Below are 17,212 nucleotides of genomic sequence, written 5' to 3' on the forward strand. Positions count from 1 at the left end.
ATTGTTCACACACACAGACGCTGCTGCTTTTCCAAAATTAGGCAGAAAAGCTCACACAGCACACATCAAAGTCGAACAAAAGCCCAAATGGCTTGTTTAACATCTATGGAGGGTTTATATATACTATGGAGAACAACATGGAGTAATTGTATGAAGCAAAAAATATTAAAGGCACAGTGCAGTCAAAAACATGATTTTCATGAGATCGAAGTGTGGATATATACAGTCTAAGTCGTAATACTGTGAAATTGCGAAAATGATAATGCACTTTTAGTGTAAGTGCTGTTTGAAAAGACCATCTGAAATTTCACCGTTTTGGTGGGATGGAGTTTTTGCCTGACATCACCAGGCAGTAAATGAGTTAATAGATCAATAAGAAAGAGTTCCAAACCTCTGCCAATAAGAGCTAGTTTTCAGTTTCCCCCTCCCTACTCAGACTACTCCAAGCCAGTCCTAGCAACCGTCTTGCTTGAGAAGTTGCTCTTTGCTAAGAAGCTATATTTGTTTCTCTTTGACCATTTTAACTGAAAACAAATCGCAGCAATCTGTTAGCCAGAAATGATTTAATATTGAGATAAAAACTGCTGCATTGGAAGTTTAAATAAGTAAATGCAACTTGAGTAATGTGTTAAGTGTACACCAGTGTTTCCTAACCATGGTCCTGGAAATCCAAAGGGATTCATATTTTGTTTTTTTGCCCGAGCACTACACACCCGATTCCACTAATCAAAAGGTTTGATGAGTTGATTAGTGGAATCAGGTGTATAGAGCCATGGCAAAAACATGCACCCCTTTGGGTCCCCAGGTCCAGAATTAAGAGACACTGGTGTCCACAGAACTGGCACCACAACAGGCAGGAGCACCTCACCTCATCATCCTGGTCAACTTCCTCCAGGCTGAAGACATCTTTTCTCTTCACTGTGAGCAGGTCCAAGTCCCTCATATCTTCATCCTCCTCGGTTTCATCTGCCCCGAAGATGAGACCCTTAGGACCGGGCTGTAACTTTTCCACGTCCTCATCATCATCTTCCTCATCTGAGCTTTGGGATTCTTGAGCTTCGGACTTGCGCCCGTCTCCTCTGAGCTGAGCCTTGAAGCTCTTTAGTTCCTTCTCCTCCTCATACTGGGCCACATCTCCCGGCCCACCGCTCTGCCCAGGGTCTGCTCCCTGCTTCTGGACTTTGTTGAGAAAACGCACCCTTGGAGCAACAGCGAGGCCCAGAGAACTAGCAAAAGTACCAAAAGGGAAGAATGACATCAAGTTGGACTTTATCTGAAATGTTTGGTTCATCATGGTCCAAAAAGGCTAAAATAGCTAGCAATGGCTAAAGCTAAGCTATTCTATGCTTGAATGAGGGGATGACACAGCTTCTTCTAATGATGCCCCACACCATATTCTCTGTTAAGGCCTTGTGGATAATGATGTCCAAGTCCCCTCACATGCACAACAAACAGGCATATTGTGGCCTGGTTGACATTCTTTCAGGATCGGGAAGCCCTAAACAATTAGAGCAGATCTAAGGAAAACGCTCTACCGCTAGAGACAGATTAGTGGTCAAAATGGCCTGTTTCCCTCTTACTCACGCTGCATACTCCTGGAGCTTGAGCTGGAACACATCAAAGACGTCTTTGTTTTTCATGAGGTAGACGGAGCGCAGGTAGGAGACGAAACACTGCACAGAGAAAGAGGGAGAGAGTGGGGGGGTGGAAAGGTGAGCGATATCGACAACTGCCATCTCCTCGAACAGCCAGCCGAGGGAGGCGATGAATCACATGGGATGGTGCAAGATGGTGATAAGGGACCCTCTTCGAGTGGGCTCTCTCCTCAGGAGAAATGTGTTGCCGGTCTCAAATTATTTGTTATTTTTTCTCTCCTGTTTTTAGTGCTACATTGATATTGATTACAGCATTGCTGGGTTTGGAGCTGGCAAGAAACTAAAATCGCAGTACTTGTGCACATACATTACAAACTTGAAATTATGATTAAACAATCTGTTGATGCATGAAATGGCAAAAAAATCCTGTTATGAGTACAAAAGTGGGTATAACAATTGCACTGTCTAGGCAACGAGGGTGTTAATGACAGAGCTAAAAACACACTGTAGGTTCATACCATATGCAATTTCCCTTTTCAATCACATTTTAGTTACTTTGTCAGAAGTGTAAATAATGCAGTATGTAAATGCAGTCCATTACAGGTTGGGCCTGTTGTCCAAAAATCTACTGGCCGAACAATTCCTACTGGCCCGGACATGGTGTCGTTTTTAAATGCATTGGGGTCATCCAGAGCCTATAGGTTGGCATGCGCCCTCTCTATATTCAGCTATTAAGCTACATTTGATTACTATGATATGTATTAAAAAACTAATAATTTAGAAATGAAAGTCTTTATTCTTTAGAATAGCATTTTATTAATTGCATTCATTTTTTGTTTGTAAAGTATGTCATTTTAAGAAGGAAAAACAATCCAAATCAGACGCTGCGCCCCTTTAAGACAATTGTGTTCCAAAAGAGATTTTGACCTGGCTACAGTAGGCTAGCCAAGACAAACGCCAGATGTCTTTTTGTAGCTTTCTTTGTGCAGACTATCAACAGTAGCCAGCATATTCACTATTGAAGGTTTACTTCTGTAAATCGCTTTCCCTAGCTCAAAACACAATCAGCTCAGCGAGTGAGTAGATTGATGGCCGCTTCTTTTTGCTCCTGACAGCTCGCGCGTGTGCTATGTGAAGGCATGAACTCATGTACTGCTCGAGTAGCTGTGACTCGTGGGAGCGTGGTGGTGCTTAAATGAAAGGCCAATCAGAGCCAGAGCCTGGACTTTTCCATGCGTAGTCTTCAAAATGGTAGACTAAAACAGAGGAGGCAAACGTTGAACTGGAATGCAAAAACTGGAATGCAAAAACGCACACAGAAGTTGACAAGATCCACTCACTCAATGTCGGACCCCGCATTATCATCCCGGTGACAACTCTAGATTTTATGGGTGTAAGCACTATGGGTGAAAATAACTCCTGTCCTGGAAAGCTAATGGCTTGACCCCTGATCCATCCCAATCCTGTAATGGTCTCGTCCCCCCTGCCTTTACCCCCCGTCCAGGACACTGACCCTCTGTGCTCGCTCCTTCTGTTCCTTCTCCTGGGCCAGGAAAGCCTCCAGCTTCTGCTGTACGCTCGTCAGCTTCTCTGGGTTCACCCTGGCAACAAGAAAATACTTTGTGAATCCACAAATCACATTTTTTAAATCTATTCAAAAAAGGTCACAGATGCATGGACACACTCATGGGGAAAATACTTTTTTAAACCCCCCTTCCCACACAGGTTATTAGAGTGGTCCGTAACAAAACTTGCCATTCATATACGCACACGTGATGAGCCTGAAAACAGTTGATCTATCATCATTATCATATTGGACAAGAGATCATTTCAGCCAAAAAAAACAGTCAAAGCTATTTAGGACACGGCATGTCATATCATATTGGATCTAGCACTATTTCCTTCGTTGAAAAAGCTAGCAAAGCGGCTAAGTCCATTTGTAGCACTGTAATGGATGGACTTCTCTGTCAAGGTCTAGTGGCCCTCTGTGCCCGGCCGCTTTGCGTGAGAGAAGGGGCACATCTAAAATGTCAATTTTCCTCTCCATTGCCCACCTCAGTGTCACAGAGGCCACAGGAGACTGAAGGGGAATAGTATAGTGGGAATGACATGGAAATGAGCAACCGTCCACCCTAACTGTTCAATGACAACATTAACAACCAGTCAGGCTGAAAGAAGGATGTTCTTTGTTTTGAGGTAAAAACCAGGGCTGCATTCCAATTCCCTACCCCTTAGCTCAAAGTGTGTACTTGCTCACTACACTTGTTCCCTCACCTAATAGATTTAGAAGCCATTGGTTGGGTGTTAGCATAAACCAGAGTGAGTTCCCACCATATTTATTAGACTAGTCCATCAATGGGGGGGAGTGAATGAGTGCCAACTTTGGGGGAAATTAAATCAACCCTTCTAGAGCATATTAGCGGTCAGGTCTTTCGGAAGTCAGGGAGAGTTCATAAAAAAGACACTCATAGGTTAATTGGGGAGCACTCACTATTGTCCATCTTTCAGAGTACGGCTGCACAATGCACTTCCCTCTCCAGAATGCACTCTCTCCAGCCAATTTGTGCACATTCATTGTTTCATAACGTCAGTGTGTAAATTGTTTGCGTTTGATTGTTACTGTCTATCAATTCCCTATTACATATATCACCAGTAGCACATTTACTGTTAATTCCTAATCTACAAATGTTTGTTTGGTTACGGTAATGTCTGTTACTGCGTTCAATATAATATTATTCCAGTCTTTTACCATTCTCATTGTCGGGGGGGACAATGTCATGGTACTTATTATGGCATTATTAAAGAAATTGATATAGGTTTGACTACAGTGTCAACAATGGAGTAGTCAACTGCTGTTTTCTGTGTAGCTAAGACCAAGTTTAACACCTGCTTAATTCTTTAGTCATACCTGTATGTCATGGGCACCTGACTTGGTATAAAAGTGGTGGTGCACACACTGTTGGGGGGGGGGGGGGGGGTCTGGAGATCCAGTTTCTCTGACTAGAATACTAATCTACCGCCTTCCCTCAAAGTCCCACCCACAGTGATTGATTGACATGTCTGAAATCCTACCAACGCTTCGAAACAAACATCCTGCACCCTCCACAGTGATTGATTGACAGGTCAAACTGTTAAAGGGATAGTTCACCCAAATTACAAAATGACGCTGTTTCCTTACCTAATTGTCCACAACAGCTGAGACAATTAAATACATCATTTGAAGAAACAAACATAGAATTTAAATTACTGAAAATGCATGAATTCAAAGGTCATGACTTTCGACTCAATACCACAACTCATTACCAATCTGGGAGGTAAAGTCGGTAAAGTCCTCAATAATTTAGCTTTGTATTTTGGATGGCATCAAGGCATAATAATGTACTAGAGGCCACCAAAATAGAGCTTGTTCGTCAACAAACAAACAAAATTCTCGAACCCCTAAGCCCGGAACTCCCTGGCTGGCTACTTTTTCTATTTGGCTGGTGGAAAACACTGCTATAGGGCTAGGTTAAGGGTAACCTACGGAAGGCTTGGTTTGTAATAATATGAAACAGAAACCAAGCAATTTTTACAGGAAAATAAGTTCTAAATACAAGGTTTACCAGCATCATCTCATCTCTCGTTTCATAATGAGCATACGGACACGTAGCCTAAACTGACATTTTTTTCACACACATCCAAAATAGATGGCTAAAATAATATAGGCCTAACTAGGGTTGACCCCCCCATTTAGTTGACTAAATGTTTGGTCGATAGGCTGTTGGTTTGTCATAAATGGTAAAAATAAATACTGCTTTGGACCTAACACTGGTTGCGAGAGTATTTCTTAGGCCTACAGTAATGTGTGAAGATAATGTGTCTTGGGTATACATTTTAAATGTTGAGTCAAGAAGAAGGGGAGTGATGCTTAGATGCATAAGGCACGCGTTTCAGGAATGCGTTCTCTCCTGCCAATTGGTGCGCATTCATTGTTTCATAACTTAATTGTGTGAATTGTTTGCCATGTGATTGTTAGTGTGTATTAATTCCTCAGTAGTAAATGTACCATTAATTCCCATCATTTCTAATCTACAATGTTTCTTTGGTTATGCTTATTTATGTTAATGCTTTACATTTATTATTATTACAGTCATTTACCGTTCATTGTCAGAGTGGACACGTTGTTTGCAGAGCTCACAACCTGTGTTACACTTGTGAGAAAAGTTCTTGATTCTCATGGTCAGAGAGATCTTTAGGTTCCCTTTGGCAGGTGACCAAAAGTTCACTCTGACAGAGCTTCAGCGTTCCTCTGTAGGGATGGGAGAACCTTCCAGACGGACAACCATCTCTGCAGCATGCCAGACAGGAGCCACTCCTCAGTAAAAGGCATGACGGACCCGCTTGGAGTTAAGGAAGTTAAGCTAGCAATAAAGTATTTTAGACAGACTAGGACAACAAAAACTAAAAGCGTGTACTGTATGACAGTCAGAAACCGTTTGGGCTTCCGAGTGGCGCAGCAGTCTAAGGCACCATGGTTCAATTCCAGGCTGTATCACAACTGGCCATGATCGTGAGTCCCATAGGGCAGCGCACAATAGGCCCAGCGTCGTTTGGGTTAGGGTTTGGCCGGGGTAGGCCGTCTTTGTAAATAAGAATTTGTTCTTAACTTTATTTTTTTTATTTCAACTTTATTTAACCAGGTAGGCCAGTTGAGAACAAGTTCTCATTTACAACTGCGACCTGGTCAAGATAAAGCAAAGCAGTTCGACACATACAACAACACAAAGTTACATGGAATAAACAAACGTACAGTCAATAATACAGTAGAAAAAGTCTATATACAGTCTGCGCAAATGAGGTAAGGGAGGTAAGGCAATAAAATAGGCCATGGTGGCGAGGTAATAACGATATAGCAATTAAACACTGGAGAGATTGATGTCCAGAAGACGAATGTGCAAGTAGAGATACTGTGGTGCAAAGGAGCAAAATAAATAAATAGTATGGGGATGAGGTAGTTGGACGGGCTATTTACAGATGGGCTATGTACAGGTGCAATGAGCTGCTCTGACAGCTCACAACTGACTTGCCTTGTTTCATAATGAGCATACGGACACGTAGCCTAAACTGACATAAAAGGTTGAATAAAAAATAAATAAAAACGGGGGAGGATGGCACTGGCGTTTCTCTACAAGTAGGGTGAGTCAACATGTTTTTTTCTACTACAGAAATCAGTACCATGGACAGCCACATCAGATTTAGCTTATGTTGATTGGACTAAATAGTTTTTGGCATCTTTTAGTTGTCACTGTATTAGACTAAGCATAGATGTTTAGATGATGTTGAAATGGTGCTGGAATAGTGGAAGCAGCTCCTGTTTTCTATGTGACCTGCAGTAACTCTCCGTGGTTCTAAATCAATAGTTGTTTAGTTGTCAAAAAAAAGTCAGAAACATTACCTTGCTTGACTATGCTGTAGGTCTTGTAACTGTTTGTTACACGCAATATGCTTTGTCGACTGCCACGGACAGATGTTGCTCTGCGGTTTTGTGATGAAACAAAAGGTGTGGTTGAATATATTATTTTCTCGGCCTTAGCATATATATACATATATCACAGTGTCAAAGCATATGAACTAACAGGTTATACAGCAAACAACTAAATTACCACAACACGTTTTTTCCCCCTGGATTGGCTTCCCCAGTGATTTTACCCACATACCACTACTGGTCCAGAGCTCACTGGAGCTGGAAACTCAGTGTTTTAAGTTCGTTGCAGACAGGCCAAGTAGAGAGACAAATGTGATTGAAAGAACATGAACAAACCTCCATGCGAAGCCATGTGGTTTATAGGATATTTTCTACCTGCAGAGTTTGTATTTGTTGGCTTTATGTATGCTATTTTTTTACCTAGTTGGCAATAGAACAAAAAAATACATTATTAAAATTTTAATAAAATCCTTGATCTCTGGCTCCCCCGCGTGTCATTTGTGTCTCTTAATTTCATCAAACAGTGCGCTTAAAGCACCAGACAAGCTCAGTGCATATAGTTGATTGATTTTATTACAACACAGGGTGTTGATTTGTTTATGTTTATTAATACAAGGATTCCCTGCACAAAAATCTACCCTCATGTTCCATGAGCATACGGGCACTGTGCGTCGTGGCCGTATAGCTTGCATCACATCCATCCCATGACCAGTGTTACCACTGAGACCTGCTTTCGTCGGTCTTTAATCTTCCGATATGTGCTGTGAGAAATTGTCACTTTTGCGCTTGTTTTCAAGGGTGCACTTCAAATATTGCCACCCCTCCCCTCCCACCTCAGCGCAAGCAAGCTAATATTAGACAGGTATACTGCTAAACCTGGCGCATGGGGTGGAGAACACAAGCGCGCCAGTTTCTACATGCTGAAACATATCTCAATGTGTGAGTAATATTATTGTATGTTATACAGCACCTTGGGCATGAAAACTGCTTCATAAAAATTCTTTTTTTGTTCGAATTATTTCTGTGCAAGTGTGAAAAAGAGTAATGACTGTGTGTATGTATACACAAATTTGAGCATGTGGAAGAGAGAGAGTGGCACAAGTGCGTGTGTGTATGTGCTGTGGGGGCATCATGCTGGGTCTGCTGCTTATCAGCATTTAGCCAGAGGGGCTTAGGCCTGGTGTCCTCTGTGATGGCAGAGCCAGTCTCTCTCCCTCTCTCACACCATACACACAGTTGGCCTATTTACTGCATCGCTCACAGCCCCTCAGCTCCCCCCAAATCCACTCAGCCTCTCCCCGTCTCACACACAACTCCAACAAACAGCCCCTCAGCTCCCCCCAAATCCACCCAGCCTCTCCCCGTCTCACACACAACTCCAACAAACAGCCCCTCAGCTCCCCCCAAATCCACCCAGCCTCTCCCCGTCTCACACACAACTCCAACAAACAGCCCCTCAGCTCCCCCCAAATCCACCCAGCCTCTCCCCGTCTCACACACAACTCCAACAAACAGCCCCTCAGCTCCCCCCAAATCCACTCAGCCTCTCCCCGTCTCACACACAACTCCAACAAACAGCCCCTCAGCTCCCCCCAAATCCACTCAGCCTCTCACACACAACTCCAACAAACAGCCCCTCAGCTCCCCCCAAATCCACCCAGCCTCTCCCCGTCTCACACACAACTCCAACAAACAACCCCTCAGCTCCCCCCAAATCCACTCAGCCTCTCCCCGTCTCACACACAACTCCAACAACCCCTCAGCTCCCCCCAAATCCACTCAGCCTCTCCCCATCTCACACACAACTCCAACAAACAACCCCTCAGCTCCCCCCAAATCCACTCAGCCTCTCCCCGTCTCACACACACAACTCCAACAAACAGCCCCTCAGCTCCCCCCAAATCCACTCAGCCTCTCCCCGTCTCACACACAACTCCAACAAACAGCCCCTCAGCTCCCCCCAAATCCACTCAGCCTCTCCCCGTCTCACACACAACTCCAACAAACAGGACATCAGCTCCCCCCAAATCCACCCAGCCTCTCCCCGTCTCACACACAACTCCAACAAACAGCCCCTCAGCTCCCCCCAAATCCACCCAGCCTCTCCCCGTCTCACACACAACTCCAACAAACAGCCCCTCAGCTCCCCCCAAATCCACCCAGCCTCTCCCCGTCTCACACACAACTCCAACAAACAGCCCCTCAGCTCCCCCCAAATCCACCCAGCCTCTCCCCGTCTCACACACAACTCCAACAAACAGCCCCTCAGCTCCCCCCAAATCCACTCAGCCTCTCCCCGTCTCACACACAACTCCAACAAACAGCCCCTCAGCTCCCCCCAAATCCACTCAGCCTCTCACACACAACTCCAACAAACAGCCCCTCAGCTCCCCCCAAATCCACCCAGCCTCTCCCCGTCTCACACACAACTCCAACAAACAACCCCTCAGCTCCCCCCAAATCCACTCAGCCTCTCCCCGTCTCACACACAACTCCAACAACCCCTCAGCTCCCCCCAAATCCACTCAGCCTCTCCCCATCTCACACACACAACTCCAACAAACAACCCCTCAGCTCCCCCCAAATCCACTCAGCCTCTCCCCGTCTCACACACACAACTCCAACAAACAGCCCCTCAGCTCCCCCCAAATCCACTCAGCCTCTCCCCGTCTCACACACAACTCCAACAAACAGCCCCTCAGCTCCCCCCAAATCCACTCAGCCTCTCCCCGTCTCACACACAACTCCAACAAACAGGACATCAGCTCCCCCCAAATCCACTCAGCCTCTCCCCGTCTCACACACAACTCCAACAAACAGCCCCTCAGCTCCCCCCAAATCCACTCAGCCTCTCCCCGTCTCACACACAACTCCAACAAACAGCCCCTCAGCTCCCCCCAAATCCACTCAGCCTCTCCCCGTCTCACACACAACTCCAACAAACAGCCCCTCAGCTCCCCCCAAATCCACTCAGCCTCTCCCCGTCTCACACACAACTCCAACAAACAGCCCCTCAGCTCCCCCCAAATCCACTCAGCCTCTCCCCGTCTCACACACAACTCCAACAAACAGGACATCAGCTCCCCCCAAATCCACTCAGCCTCTCCCCGTCTCACACACAACTCCAACAAACAGGACATCAGCTCCCCCCAAATCCACTCAGCCTCTCCCCGTCTCACACACAACTCCAACAAACAGGACATCAGCTCCCTCACTATTAGAACATACTGTGACAACAAGTAACTGATGGTCTCAGGCACACACAGCGGACAGGACAAGGGGACAGGTTCAACATCTATATAGCACCTACATAGCACGCATCTACAACATATTAGAACTACCAGACACAATATGAGGTTGTTTCAGAATCAGAAATTTGAGGAAAGTCAGCTGGCTCACTTGTTGACCATGCCTGCTTTGTGAAATCTCCCCCCATCTGTCCAATGCATCTGGTAAGGTGAAATATTATTTTGAAGCATATGGTATAATGTAAAACATTCTCACAGGGCCTCTTTGTTTGTTTATTTGTTTTGGGGGGGGGGTGAGAGATGGAGATGAAAGAGCAGGTGGGAAGATGGAGACATGGGAATAAAGCTCTAAAACAGTAAGAGACAAAACAAACTACAGACCACCACCTGTTCTGTATTAATTCCTCACATACAGAACATCTCCATAGCCAACAGCCTTCCCAGTCCCAGTGAAATACAAGAGGTTGTAGGTGAACTCACTGAATTCTGTTGATGGGGACTTTCTTCTCCTGGAGCTGGGATAGCATGTCCTTCTCTTCTGAGGGCAGCAGGACAAGCAGAGCCTCTCCTCCCTCCTTATACCTGTTCGGGGAAAAAACTATTGCATTCTTATTTGGGCTGGCACAGTTATTGTGTAACCGTGTAAGCGACAATGTAAGCGTACATTAACAAGGAACTAAGCCATCGTCTTAATACATTAATTTTAGGAGAAGGGGAATTCAACTTCATATTCAAGTAGATATAGATTACCCAATAGCAGCTTTTCATATTTAGATGAAGTGGGTAAAGTTGGTACTCATTTTACGAGCAGAGCGGCACGGTTGGGATGAGAAGGTTAATTTCCAGAAATTCCAAGCGGTCAGCACCATTTTTTTTGACAGGTGTGTCACCAAAGCTGTGTGGTATTCATTAGGTATGTCGTAGGTCATTTTCAAAAGATGCATTAAAGGCCAAAAATGCCAATTATGACAATAACCGTGGCCATTTGCATGACAATTAATCGTTACCCCAAATTCCATAATCGTCACATCCCTAATTGTTATTCTATTGTATGTCCTAAATGTATGAATACGTGGGAGTGGGTGTAATAATGTAAAATAATGACACTGCTCAACCTCAAATGCGTACATAACTTGTGCAATCAATCTGCAAAATTTGCACCGCTAATGGTACGCTTCTTACGATCATGAACGACTCCTTTGTATGGTTTCGTGACCAAGTTAGAGGCATAGGGAGAGACAGATGGGGTGCAAGAGGAAGAGAGAGAGAGCTACGTTCCTCCTCACACCAAGAGGGGCTGTGAAATACATGCAGAGTCAGACAGAGAGATATCTCAATTACCTCAACTAAGGTACCCCCTTTATATAGCCTCGCTGGTTATTTTACTGCTGCTGTTTAATTCATTTGTTACTTTTATTTTCAATTTCTCGAGAGAGAGAGAGAGAGAGCGCGCACACAAGCGAGAGAGAGCGCGCAAGCAGGAGAGAGAGAGAGAGAGCGCGCAAGCAGGAGAGAGAGAGAGAGAGAGAGAGAGCGCGCAAGCAGGAGAGAGAGAGAGAGAGAGAGAGAGAGCGCGCAAGCAGCAGAGAGAGAGAGAGAGAGAGAGAGAGAGAGCGCGCAAGCAGGAGAGAGAGAGAGAGAGAGAGAGAGAGAGAGAGAGCGCGCAAGCAGGAGAGAGAGAGAGAGAGAGAGAGAGAGCGCGCAAGCGGGAGAGAGAGAGAGAGAGAGAGAGAGAGCGCGCAAGCAGGAGAGAGAGAGAGAGAGAGAGAGAGAGAGAGAGAGAGAGAGAGCGCGCAAGCAGGAGAGAGAGAGAGAGAGAGAGCGCGCAAGCAGGAGAGAGAGAGAGAGAGAGAGCGCGCAAGCAGGAGAGAGAGAGAGAGAGAGAGAGAGAGAGAGAGCGCGCAAGCAGGAGAGAGAGAGAGAGAGAGAAAGAGAGCGCGCAAGCAGGAGAGAGAGAGAGAGAGACTCAACGTCAGAACGGCTCACCACCCCACTCTGACATGTCAACACTTATACGATAATGTACATCTTGATCAGGACAGTGTCAGAACCTTTGCCAAGGACCTAAAAGATGCAACACTTGGCAGGGACCCACACACCCATCACCCCAGCAACAGAGGTCCCCCGCCCCACCTTCTGAAACAACAGTACCTCCACCATCCCCAGGAGAAAAGAGCCAGACACGGCTTATTACAGCACAGCTCTACTAGACCAGGCCCAACACAACACAGATTTACGAGACCAGGGCCTTCACAACACAGCTCTACTAGACCAGGCCCATCACAACACAGATTTACGAGACCAGACCCTCCTCAGGACAGCACGACTAGACCCAGCCCATCACAACACAGCTCTACTAGACCAGGCCCATCACAACACAGCTCTACTGGACCAGGCCCATCACAACACAGCTCTACTAGACCAGGCGCATCAGAACACAGCTCTACTGGACCAGGCCCATCACAACACAGCTCTACTAGACCAGGCCCATCACAACACATCTCTACTAGACCTGGCCCATCACAACACAGCTCTACTGGACCTGGCCCGTCACAACACATCTCTACTGGACCTGGCCCATCACAACACAGCTCTGACCACTACTCCAGGGTCGGACAGAACACTGTCCTTCAGAGAAGTACACCACATGATGCAGTCCACACCATGTATCATTCAGATCATCAGCCTACATATGCTGAGGTAACCTCTGGCAAAAGACACCTAGAACAGTCAGAGATAGGAGAGGTGCGCCAACTACTGCATCTAATATGCAGACTACTGAGCTAGACGGGCACGCACGCACGCACACACGCGCGCACGCACACACACACACAGGGTTGCAGATTGCATTGTACTTATTTTTTGTGCAGTCTTATTCCATTCTTATTAATTTGTTTACAACTATTCTTAATTTTATTGGCACCGGTATAATAATAATATTTATATATAATGGTGTGTGTATGTATGTATGTATGTATGTATGTATGTGTGTGTGTGTGTGTGTGTGTGTATGTATGTGTGTATATGTATATATATATGTATGTATGTGTATATATATATATATATATGTATATATATATATATATATATATATTATTTTGTATTGTTTTCAATGTACTTTACTCAAACCAGTGAATATCACTTATTATAAATGAGATCATTAACTATCAGCTCTTGGAATATCCAGGGACTTTACTCTTCACATTTTGGTTATAAAACAACAAATCCAGAATTTATTAAAAACATCAAAGGACAGGACATCATAATCCTACTGGAAACATGGTGTCGTGGAGACATAGATACTCAGTGTCCCTCAGGCTATAGAGAAAGTTTACTACCATCAATCAAACATAAAAATGTTAAACGGGGCCGAGACTCAGGTGGAATCATCATTTGGCATAAGCAGGACTTGGCACTGAATGAAATGAAAAAAGGTACCAGTCACATTTGGCTAAAACTTAACAAAGGTACAATCTATTGTGATAATGACGTGTACATATGTGCAGCTTATGCTCCTCCTTCAGATTCACCATATTATGATGATCAGTTTTTTGACAATCTCCAGACAGAAATCATTACATTTCAGGCAGAGGGTAAAGTGCTTCTTTGTGGAGATTTCAATGCAAGAACAGGTTCTGAGCCTGACTACACTGATGCGGGAGGTAACCACCACATATTTGGTCACCCCTCCTTGTACAGCAGCCCTATTATAAATAATAGAAACAGTCCTGACCAAATACTGAACAAAAATGGGAAGGAGTTAGTGCATCTCTGTCGAGCCTTAGGCCTGTACATGCTTAATGGTAGAATCAGAGGGGACTCTTTAGGTCAGTTTACTTACTGCTCAGCTCTTGGGACAAGTGTAGTCGATTATGCCATCACGGACATTGACCCCTCCTCCATTAGTGCATTCACTGTCAGACCACAGACACCATTGTCAGATCACAGTCAGATCAACGTGTTTTTGAAGAAATTAACCAGCAATATTCATTCAAAAAAACTGCCCAATAAACTCTTCAACATAAACCAATCATACAGATGGGCTCCAAACAGTGCAGAGAGATTCATTGAAACATTGAACTCAAAAGAAATGATGAACTCTATACATTTTTTCAATAACTCACAATACCAAAACAATAAAGATGGTGTCAATTCGGCTACTCTAAACATCAACTGCATATTCCAAAAAGCAGCATCGAAAGCAAATTTGAGAAAACCAAAGAAATGCAACATCAGAAACAAAAAACAAAATGTTTCTGACAAATGGTTTGATAATGAATGTAAAACAATTAGAAAACACCTAAGACAAATGTCAAACAAAAAACATAAGCAGCAAAACAACCCAGAGCTACGATATGAATACTTTGAAACTCTGAAACAGTATAAACATACACTGAAACGCAAGAAACTAAATTATACCAACAAGACACTTGATGAAATTGAAAACGCAATTGACCAAAATCAGTTCTGGGACATGTGGAACAATTTAAGCAGAACAAAGCCACAAGAATTAGCCATACAAGATGTAGGAATTTGGAAAACTTATTTTGATAATCTATACAAAAACATCCCACAAAAAGACTTAAAACAGAACCAATTAGAAATTAAAGAAAAATTGAACATCCTTGAATCAGTCATTAAAAATAACCAAAATCCATTAGATTACCCAATAACCCAACAAGAACTAAATGAAAAGCTCAAATCTATTAAATCAAAGAAGGCTTGTGGTCTAGACAACATCAGAAATGAAATGCTGAAAAACAGCACACCTGAGTTGCAAAATGCTGTGCTTAAATTGTTCAACATGGTTTTAACTTCTGGCTGCTTCCCTGATGTCTGGAACCAGGGGCTCATCTCCCCTATCCACAAAAGTGGAGACAAATCAGACCCCAATAATTACAGGGGAATTTGTGTAAACAGTAACTTGGGAAAGGTTTTCTGTAGCATTTTGAATTCAAGAATCCAAACCTTTCTTCAAGAAAAAAATGTAATAACTAAATGTCAAATTGGCTTTCTCCCTAACCATCGCACTACTGACCATATATACACCTTACACACACTAATTAATAAACACGTCCACCAAAAAAAAGAGGGCAAAATCTTTGCTTGCTTTATTGACTTTAAAAAAGCATTTGATTCTATTTGGCACGAAGGGCTATTCTACAAAATTCTACAAAGTGGGCTTGGTGGTAAGGTGTATGACTTAATAAAATGTATGTACACAGAAAACAAGTGTGCAATAAAAATCAAAAACCAAAGAACAGAATTCTTTTCACAATGTCGAGGTGTGAGACAAGGCTGTAGTTTGAGTCCAAATCTTTTCAACATTTATATCAATGAATTAGCAGACATGTTGGACAATTCTCCAGCCCCAGGACTCACACTATTTGACACAGAGGTGAAATACCTGCTATATGCTGATGACTTGGTACTTCTATCACCAACCAAAGAAGGTCTTCAACAGAACATTAATATTCTAGAGCAATATTGCCATAATTGGGCCCTGGCAGTAAATTTCCCAAAAACTAAAATCATGATTTTCCAAAAACAAAACAGATGTCAGAAACACAAATATAAATTCACCCTGAACAACACCATCATTGAACACACAAAAAATTACACCTACCTTGGTCTGACCATATCTGCATCGGGAAACTTTAATAGGGCAGTGAATGCACTCAAAGAAAAAGCCCGCAGAGCATTGTATGCAATAAAAATGAAATTATTCAAAATCAACATCCCAATTAGAATTTGGACCAAAATATTTGACAGTGTAATCCTACCAATAGCTCTTTACGGAAGTGAGGTTTGGGGGCCACTCAATAAACTGGACTTTAAAATGTGGGACAAACATCCAATTGAAACCCTACATGCAGAATTCTGTCGGAAAATCCTACAAGTCCAGAGAAATACACCAACTAATGCATGTAGGGCAGAATTGGGCCGCTTTCCAGTAATAATGAAAATACAGAAAAGATCATTACAATTTTGGCTACATCTAAATTCAAGTCCAAATTCGAGTCTGCAATTTAAAGCACTTCAAACCCAAGAGCTGAGCCCAGAAACGAGCCCTCTCAGTCAGCTGGTGTTGGACCTAACCAACCAAGCTGACACCAGCACTGCTTCAAAAGAAAGAATTCCAATAAACAAAATCATGAACCAATCAAAGGACTCATATTTACAACATTGGAAAAACGAAACAAAATCCCAAAGCCGACTAAATTGCTATCTGACCCTAAACAGAGAATATGAATTGGCTGAATATCTCTACTCTGTCAGAGATTCGAAGCAGAGACAGATCCTTACCAAGTACAGGCTGAGTGACCACCGATTGGCAATAGAAACCGGCAGACATAAAAAGACATGGCTACCCAAAGAGGAGCGTGTATGTGGTCACTGCCTGACAGGGGACGTAGAAACAGAGATGCACTTTCTCCTTTACTGTGATAAATATTCCTCACCAAGAGATTCATTATTCACAGAAATGACTACATTTATTCCAAATTTTAACTTATTAAACCCAGAGGAAAAACTAAAAATACTCATGGGCGAAGGAGCAATGGCTTCTCTTGCAGCCAAATATGTATTTACCTGCCATAGCCTGAGGGACACTGAATAATAACATCTGCATAGTAAGCAGTAACTTACTTAGTATGACTGTTATTGTTATTACTGTTATTGTTATTAGTATTATTATTGTTGTTTATCATTCCAAATAGTAATGGTATGGGTGGTAATGGTAATGATAGCAGTTTAATGATGGTGGTGGTGGTAGTGGTGCATTACACCATACATTACATTCGACTATTGACTGTTACCATTTTATTGTTACTATTTTTATATTTAATTTTGTATTATTATTTACTGCCATTCTATATTATTGTTTGTCATTGTTTTAATTGTAT

The 17,212-nt window shown here is 43.4% G+C and overlaps 1 protein-coding gene across 2 annotated transcripts in view; it reads right to left on the reverse strand.

Annotated features, from left to right (window-relative positions):
* ddx10 (DEAD (Asp-Glu-Ala-Asp) box polypeptide 10) overlaps positions 1–17,212 on the reverse strand; it is a 72,911-nt gene that overhangs the window by 45,668 nt on the left and 10,031 nt on the right. For both annotated transcript variants that reach the window (XM_038976794.1, XM_038976784.1), the window contains exons 10-13: positions 10,788–10,889; positions 3,109–3,196; positions 1,585–1,673; positions 869–1,226 (exon numbers count right to left, since the gene is read on the reverse strand). In XM_038976794.1, the coding sequence (XP_038832722.1) occupies positions 869–1,226; positions 1,585–1,673; positions 3,109–3,196; positions 10,788–10,889 (637 nt within the window). The remainder of the gene's footprint in view (positions 1–868; positions 1,227–1,584; positions 1,674–3,108; positions 3,197–10,787; positions 10,890–17,212) is intronic.

This window comes from Salvelinus namaycush, chromosome 3, assembly GCF_016432855.1.
Source record: "Salvelinus namaycush isolate Seneca chromosome 3, SaNama_1.0, whole genome shotgun sequence".
NCBI lineage: Eukaryota > Metazoa > Chordata > Actinopteri > Salmoniformes > Salmonidae > Salvelinus > Salvelinus namaycush.